At 57.7% G+C, this 8292-nt stretch overlaps 1 protein-coding gene across 3 annotated transcripts; it reads left to right on the plus strand.

Annotated features, from left to right (window-relative positions):
• The first annotated feature begins 265 nt into the window (after positions 1-265).
• Cdkn1a (cyclin dependent kinase inhibitor 1A) lies at positions 266-7580 on the plus strand. 3 transcript variants are annotated; one of them, XM_005084910.4, is made up of 3 exons: positions 266-389; positions 5081-5527; positions 6260-7580. In XM_005084910.4, exons 2-3 carry the CDS (start codon positions 5089-5091, stop codon positions 6307-6309), a joined length of 489 nt encoding a protein of 162 aa, XP_005084967.1. In that variant the 5' UTR covers positions 266-389; positions 5081-5088; the 3' UTR covers positions 6310-7580. The 3 variants fall into 3 exon arrangements, with proteins under 3 accessions (XP_005084967.1, XP_012979757.1, XP_040588128.1); XM_013124303.3 differs by having other exon boundaries at positions 271-394; XM_040732194.1 differs by lacking the exon at positions 266-389 and adding an exon at positions 1093-1219.
• Positions 7581-8292: the final 712 nt, after the last annotated feature.

Here is an 8292-nt window from a genome sequence, read left to right on the forward strand (position 1 = left end):
GACCCGTAAACGCTCAGCCTTAACAGTAGTGCTGTGCATGGATGTGTGTGGCTTCGTTGGCGGGCTGCGAGGCCAGCAAACAACCAGGCGTGGGGGGAGGGGAGGGAGGGCGCGCCCTGTTGCCGCGCGCGGGGTTCGGGCCGTCTGGAGCCAGGTCAGGCGCGGGCTTTGGATTCCCGGAGGGGAGGGCGGGCCAGCACGGCGCGGGGATGGGTGAGGGAGCGGCTGGTCCTGCCTCCAAGGCGGGCCGGGGCGGGGCTGAGCCGATGCTTTTATAAAAGGGCTGCTGGAAGCCACCCGTACCAGCCAGAGAGGTGCGAGCTGCTGTGCTGTCACAGCCCGGGGGACTCGGAGCCAGGCGCAGAGAGCCACAGCGATATTGTTCGGAGGTGAGGTGAGAGCGGCGTCGCGGCAGGGAGCAGTGGTTCCCCGGGGCCAGCCTTGCGCTGAGCTCCCCGTGTCCCCAGAAGTGTTTGTGTGCGGCTGTGTGCGGCGATGGGTGTGTCACTGGTGTGTGTGTGTGTGTGTGTGTGTGTGTGTGCGCCCGCCAAGTTCACAGGTGTGCTCGCGGCAGGTGGATGACGGGTGTGGGCCTGGGCGCGTCCGTGGTGGCCACCGACTTGGAGTGTGGCGAGGATCAGGCTGTGTGGCGAACTCCGCATGCAGAACCCGAGTTCCAGGACCAGGGATGGCTGTCACTCCCAGTTCTTGGATACCCGGCCTGGGCCATGGCTGACGGGGGCCCGCTCCTCGGAGCTTCTTGCTGCCGGTGCTTTTAGGGATGCCAGGTGCGGCTCGCCGAAGGCGTGAGAACGAAGCCGGTGTCCCGAGAGAGGCCCGGGGCGGCGGGGACCAGTTGCCGGGAGTCCACCTGGGGTCCGGCACAGATCGGCTCTCCGATCCCACGCGTGCCGCCCGGTGCCGGGTCGGTGTGGTCCAGGGGTCCTGCTCCGTCGTAGTCACTACCCCGCTGGGCGCTGAGGTCAGCGCGGGCTGTGTCCTCCGCCCTCGGGGACGTGCCTGGGCACGTCCTGGAGGACAGGAGAGGAGGTGACTCATTGTGACAAGGAGACCCTGGGTACTGGGTTGAGATCAGAACCGCGCCCCAGCTTGGGGATGGATCAGTGGCAGCCCTGAAACCCCCTTCCCTGCCCGGGCACAGCCTGGTCCCTGCCCGTCCCCTCCCCCGCGCGGCACAGTGACCTATTTGGCGGGCACAGTATGTTCCCAGGGAACCCGGGACACGGGGAGGTCCTGGACGCGGTGTCCGGTCCGCGCTCGGTGGCGCGCCCTCGGGGACAGGGAGTTTGGGCGGGTCCTGTCTACACTGCCAGTCCGGGAAGCGCAAAGGGTGCCACCCACCGCGCCCACCACGACGGGGACTAGTGGCCGCGGGGCGCGAGCGGAGCCCACACTGTAGAGCAGCGGGGATCCCTGCGGAGAGGCTTACGGGGTGCCGTATATCAGGCGCCCGCCCGGGGGCTGGGACCCCCCCCCCCCAGTCCGCACCGGGTGTGGGAAGATGACTGGGCCGGGCCAGGTTAAGTGCGCCCATCAGGGCTCATCCATCTCTCTTGGAGCCCATGGGGACGAGGGCCACACCTTGCCCAGGTCCTGCGGTTAAGACTCCGGGTTTGGCGTTTGGGGGTGCGCTGGCGGCTTCCTCCCTTCCCATTCCTCTACGTCTCGTTTCAGCGAGGACACTCGAGCGGTTTTTGTTGTCCTCGCCCTCGTCTATTTTTATTTTCCAGGGATCTGACTCATCGCGTGCTTTGGGCGTGGAGATCAAGGTGGAGGGGGCCAGAGCTAAGAGCACTTTCTTTGCTGTGTGTGTGTGTGTGTGTGTGTGTGTGTGTGTGTGTGCGCGCGCGCGCGCGTGTGTGCGAGCGCGCGCGCACTAGTTTCCCAACATAGGCGGGAGTTTAGGAAACCCAGGCTCATCGTGACGTGTTTTGCGGCCCAGGTCCCCCTCCTTTCTTCTCCCCTCCCCACCCCAGGGTGACGTGCAGCTCCGGTGCCCATGCAGTTTTGGCGGGCGGGCAGCGCCGGGCAGGAAACTGACTCACCATGCCTTGCTCAGCCCACGCGCCGCCCACCGCGCGCCATTCCCCAGGAGCGCAGCGCCCCCTCCCGGCCGCGGTGGGAGCAGCAAGGCCGGCTGTGCGCCGGTGCGCGGGTGGTGCCACCGGCCGCTGCCATCCCACTGCGGCACAAAGAGAGGCCTTCGCTTACTGGATTGTGTTTAGGGAACTGAAATATGCACGGTGGCCAGCGAAGGAAGACGTTGCCTCTGTAAAATGAGGGCTTCTGATAGAAGCGGTTTTGAACACGGGGTGCGAGCGGACTCTGTGGGAGGCGTGGCCCTGGAGATCCCCTGTAGGGATCCTGGCCCTTTTATTTGGCTCCTAGAAGATTCTCGACAGAGCGTTTAGAAGGCCTCTTCCTCATACCAAAGGGGCACCGAGATCATTGGTGTTCTGTCTTTTTCCCTCCCTGGCCCCTCCGTATGAGTTGCTCTCCGGAGAAGTGCACCAAATTTGTGCTTGTCTAGGGAAATAACTCTTGTTTCCACCAGTCAGTCCCCGTCCCCCCCAGCCCCGTGTGTGAGTGTGTGTGTGTGTGTGTGTGTGTGTGTGTGTGTGTGAGAGAGAGAGAGAGAGAGAGAGAGAGAGAGAGAGAGAGAGAGAGAGAGAGAGAGAGAGTGTGAGAGAGAGACATGGTTTTACTATATAGTCCCGGCTGTCCTGGAACTTACAGAGGTCCACTTGCCTCTGGCTGGAGTAGTGGAATTAAAGTCATGCCCAATAACAAGGAGCTCGATCGATATTTAAAAACAACAAAGCAAAAACCTTCCCAGGTGGTTCTGGTGAATCTCTCTGGTTGTGACCCTCAGAATGAGGAGAAAATGAATGGTTCAGCGGTAGAGCAAACAGGCTATGCAACTTGTGAGCCCTGTGACTTTGGACACCTTAACTCCTGTGCCTTGGCTAGCTCTGCCTAGCAAGAAAGTGTAGTGCCCTCTATTAACAACAGGTGTGTGGCTCACATCTGCATCTCACGGGAGGCGGAGACAGGGAGATGACTCTCACAGGCCAGCTTGGACTGCACAGGGAGCCCCTGCCTCACATGCACCAAAGGGGGTGGGGGAAGACCGAGAGAAGGAACTAGTGGATATCGCCTTTTAAAAGGAAGACTGGCGGTTGTAAACTGCTTACAGCAGCCTTTGTGCGAGAAAATGTCCCCAAGTCCTGCCTTTAGGCAGAAGCCATCTGAAGTCCATTGCACGGCACCAGGTAACTCCCTATCAGGGCCAGTGGGCATCTGTCTTAGTCCTGTGGTTTGTTTGCTTGTTTTTGAGATCAGGGTCTCACTATATAGACCAGGCTGGCCTTGAACTCACGGAGATCCTCTTGCCTCTGCCTCCCGAGTGCTGTAGTCCTGTGTTTCGGGCATGGGGGTGCATTTTGCTTATTTATATTAGGAATGACTCTCTAGCCTACAACACCGGCCTCATTCCCTGTGGAGTAGCCAAGGTTGACCTTGAACCTCTGCTTTCTCTTGTGGCTACAGGGTGTGCCACCACACCCAGTTTTACAGACAGCGTCTTGATTGCTAGGCACACGCTTTACCAGTCGAGCCCTTGGGGGTGTCTCTTCATCTCTTCTGGCTTCCTGTCTTACTCCTATGTGTGTGTCCAGCTCTGGGCAAACGCGTCCTGAGGTCTTGAGGAGCTGAGAGTGTGGGAGAGCCTAGGAGCCACTGGGCCGACCTTGCAAGCTCAAAGGCTGGAGGGTTAGACGGGTGCCCAGGAGAGCCCAGTCCTCCTCAGGACCTACATCCCCTACTGCGGGAGTCAGACCAGAGAAAGCAACTGCTTGGGTCCCTCGGGTAACCCTCCATCCCTCAACCGTCACTTCTGATTTTCTGTGCCTGGCTGTAGGCAGGTTTGGGAGGTGTCTAGACTGCAGATTATATGATCCACCTGGCAGGATGTGGCTTAGCCAGGAGAGAGCCGGAGCCCTACTCCACCCCTTCAGCCTCTCCTTTCCCTGAGGCTACTGCCTCCTGGCATCCTTAGGAAAGGCCTCCAGGAGGTAGCACCTGTCAACTGTGGTCTGAGGAGGAGATGCACACTTGAGGGGATGCTGTGGGGGGCACAGAGGACTTGGGGGGGGTGAGAAGGCAGTTCTGTCAGAATGGGGACAGAGAGTCATGCGACCTCTACTGCCTCCAAAGGCCATCTACACTGATTTAGTTCCTCCTCGAATGTGCCCTCGAATAGAGCCCAGAGATGTTAAGATAAATATTTGGGGTCACCCAGCAAAGTCTTGATTCTGATCCAGCAGTCTGGTTTCAGTGTTCTTGCCTCTCTTCCCAGACGCCTTACCAGCTACCCCAGGATGCTGCCACGGCTATGCTACGAAACTGAGGCCAGGGACACAGAGTCACTTTTAACTGTGGTGCTAAACAGCAGCGCCGATACTACATTAATGTGTCTTATCCCAACGTCCAGGGCACTTTTGTAGTTTGTTTGTTTTTTGAGATAGGGTTTCTCTGTGTAGCCCTGGCTGTCCTGGAACTCGATTTGTAGACCAGGCTGGCCTCGAAGTCACAGAGATTTCCCCTGTCTTTGCCTCCCTAGTGCCACCAATGCCTGGCTTCCAAGGCACTTTTGATTGGTTGGATGGAATTACCCCCAAGGGCAGTAGGATTGTGACTGAGGCCTGGCCCAGCTGCCAGGGGCATAGGGGTTGGGGGTGTGGACCTTGGCAATTCACATGTATATGGGGTGTTCACACCCATGAAGGACGGCACTTTAGCCCAAGACATTGATTTTTAGCTGTTAGTAGCCCTGGTGTAAACAGGACTGTGACCCTACTTCTGCAATGCATTGGTCTCTGGCTACGGCTGTGACTTCTAGGTGCAGGGCTGGCTGAACTCAACACCCACTTTGGGTGTCTTGGTGGCAGTGAGGGTTCTACGGGGAGGTGGGAAAGCCCCTGGAACAGGAGGGAGCGGGAAGATTGTGACTTATGGTGCGGTTTCCATAGCGACCCGGGTCGTCTTGTGTTTCCCGCAGGCACCACCATGTCGGATCCCGATGACGTCCGCCCCGTCCCACACAGGAGCAAAGTGTGCCGCCGTCTCTTCGGCCCCGTGGACAGTGAGCAGTTGAGCCGCGATTGCGATGCGCTCATGGCCGGCTGCCTCCAGGAGGCCCGAGAACGGTGGAACTTCGACTTTGTCACTGAGACGCCGCTGGAGGGCAACTATGTCTGGGAGCGCGTTGTGGGCCTGGGGCTGCCCAAGCTCTACCTGAGCCCAGGGTCCCGTGGCCGTGACGACCTGGGAGGGGACAAGCGGCCCGGTACCTCCTCGGCCTTGCTGCAGGGGTCGGCCCCCGACGACCACGTGGCCCTGTCGCTGTCCTGCACTCTGGTGTCCCACGCCCCTGAGCGGCCTGAGGACTCCCCCGGTGGGCTCGGAACCTCTCAGGGTCGGAAACGGAGACAGACGAGCCTGACAGGTACGGACTGGCACGGGGAGGAGGGAGGGATCCTGCAGGAGAGCTGCAGAGGGAGGCCATCTGCCGAGGGTGGCACGGGTCTGTGGCCAAGCCCGGCTAGCCCATAGTGATCGGCTACTAACACTCCCGGCTCGGCTCGTGACAACTTGGCTCTAGAGCAAAGCCTTTGCAGAGAACATTCCAGTCATTCCCCAACGCCAAGCTGTGCTTGCCTTCCCTTAGTGCTCGCCTTCCCTTCGGTGGGGGGGGCTGGGGCTGAGAGGTGATAATGATAACAACAGCACGCGATCCAGGCGTTTTCTCTGGATTGACAGGAAGGCTCAGTGGGGTTTGGCAGTTAGGGCACAGGCCTAGAACCCACCAGGGAAGCGCTGGGGTGGGGGTGTGTGTCTTTGCAATAGATGGCTGGCATAGCATGTCGGCAGCACAGGCTCCATCCCCAGCACTGCAATAAGAGGGCAGGGCTCAGCAGACTGGGAGCACTTACTGCTCTTGTAGAGGGCCTGAGTTCAGTTCACAGCACTCACGAGGCGGGGCGCCCGACCTCCTGGAACTCCAGCTCTAGGGGATCTAATGCCCTTTGTTCTGGGCAGACTGGAGGCCCTCTGACTACAGGGAGGTGCAGTTGCCGGCCTCCCCCCCCCCCCACTGTAGCCACCTGTCCCTTTGACTCTGGGGAAGGGTGTCCTTACCCCTCTGCCTCTGGCCTGACATTTGTTTCTGTCTTCACAGATTTCTATCACTCTAAGCGCCGGCTGGTCTTTTGCAAGAGGAAGCCCTAATGTGCCCACGGGAGGCCTCACCCTCTTCTGCAGTGGGCCAGGAGGCCCTCCCCACCCCTTCTGCCTTATCCCTTACTTCACTCTGTGTGTCTTAATTATTATTTTGTGTTTTAATTTAAGCGCGTCCTGTATATACTCTGCCTGTGCTCCCCCAGTCTCCAACCTTAGACTTATTTAAAAGAACTAAACTAGTAGGATGGTAGGACCCTCATTGCTGGGGATTTTTATTACGTAGACTATTATTTAAGCCCTTTCTCGACCCAAACTCTGTGTTCCCTAGCCTGGAGGGAAGGTCGGACTGGCTTCGTGCCAACTACACCCTCCTCCACGCCCCCCACATCCCCTGTCTGGGCGAGACTCTCCCTCAATGGCCTGGTTCCCTGCCTCCTGTCTCATGGGGTGATCCTTAGACCCGAATAGCACTTTGAAGGGGGGACCGACCCAGTGGAATGTTGGGGTCTCCTTGTCACCTCTAAGGCGACAAGCGGTCACAGCCTAGAACAGGGATGAGGCTTAGCCCGGTTAGGACACAGCTGTAGTGTCCTGACCCTTGACACCCACTCAGACCTGTGAAGACAGGGAATGCCCCACACTCTGGGTTCCCTTTGCCACCCCTGGGGAGCCTGCCTCCTCTGTGGGTCTCTCTGCTAGCTGCCCCTCTATTTTTGAGGGTTTACCTGGCACTCTGCTGCTCTCCCCTCTCCAGATCCTTCCCCGACCCCCAGTACCCCCAGGTCAGCAGGAGGCATCTCTGGTCACCTGGAGGGTACACTAAATAGGGTTCCCTGGTTCTACCTAAGGTAGCACCAGTGGCAACCATCCTCCTCGTGGTTCTAGGGTGTGTCCCTGGGGGGTGAGACAGGCCTCCCAGAGCAGTGAGCACCCCAGTGGTCCCAGTGTGTGGTGAGGGTGCCAGCCGCTGAAGTCACCGATGACCTCTCTCGTAGTACTTTGAGCAGCTGATATACAAGGAGCCAAGCCAAGATGGTGCCTGGAGGGCTATTCAAACTAACCGGAGATTGAGAGCGGCGGCTGACCCTTACCTAGGACCGAATCTCTGTGGGTGTAGAAGCACTTACTAAGACTGACCCCAAGCACCCCTGTTTCTGTAACGTCCTGTTCTAGACTGTCTGCCCCACATGTGTTTTGGCCTCCTCCCCGTTTCTTCTCAGACTGTAAACCTCCGAAGAGCAGGGACCACGTCCGGCCCTGTTCTCAGCCCCGCCCCACACCCCAAAGCAGGTGCTCAATAAATATTTCTTGATGACTTATGACGACTTGTCATTAGAACAAATGGGGGAGTGTTTGGGACTCGATGTTTGCTGTGTGTGTGTGTGTGTGTGTGTGTGTTTTGGTGTGTGTCTGCAAGTGCACACTCATGCAGTATTCCCCCCCCCCCAGTGGTAGGAGTTGAACCTAGATCCTTGAGCGTGACAGGCAAGAACTCACTCCACCTCCAGCTGTAGCACGCCCCTTTGTCATTTTGAGACAAGTTTGTAGGAGTTTTTTCCCCCATTTTGGAAAAAAATAATGTTCTTATCTTCAATTTAATTTTACAGAAATGGTTCTTTTAAAAATTTTTGTCACCGGGCGTTGGTGGCGCACGCCTTTAATCCCAGCACTCAGGAGGCAGAGGCAGGCGGATCTCTGTGAGTTCGAGGCCAGGCTGGACCGACAGCCTCCAAAACAGAGAAACCCTGTCTCGTAAAAACCAAAAAAAATTTTTTTTGTCAGTTGTGTTTTATTTTTGTGTGCATGCGTGTGCACACATGTGTGCTACAGCAGGCCTCTCTCATGGGGGTTCTGTATCAAATTCAGGTAGCGGAGTTGGTGGCAAGTGTCTTTACCCACTGAGCTATCTCACTGTCCCCAGAAAGATTTCAGTTTAATTCTTAGTAATTTAGTTTCTTATTCCTCAACAGTTTCAGTCATGTGCATGAATGAATTTTAGTCCTTTTTCACTTCCTATGTTACTTGATAAGG

The sequence above is a fragment of the Mesocricetus auratus genome, unplaced genomic scaffold (assembly GCF_017639785.1).
Source record: "Mesocricetus auratus isolate SY011 unplaced genomic scaffold, BCM_Maur_2.0 Super-Scaffold_100027, whole genome shotgun sequence".
Taxonomy (NCBI): domain Eukaryota; kingdom Metazoa; phylum Chordata; class Mammalia; order Rodentia; family Cricetidae; genus Mesocricetus; species Mesocricetus auratus.

Excerpts from the sequence above, each read along its gene's own strand:
- Cdkn1a (XM_005084910.4), top strand. The coding sequence starts at position 5,089 with ATGTCGGATCCCGATGACGTCCGCCCCGTCCCACACAGGAGCAAAGTG. Across the intron at positions 5,528-6,259 it reads GAGACAGACGAGCCTGACAG|ATTTCTATCACTCTAAGCGC; the intron begins GTACGGACTGGC and ends CTGTCTTCACAG.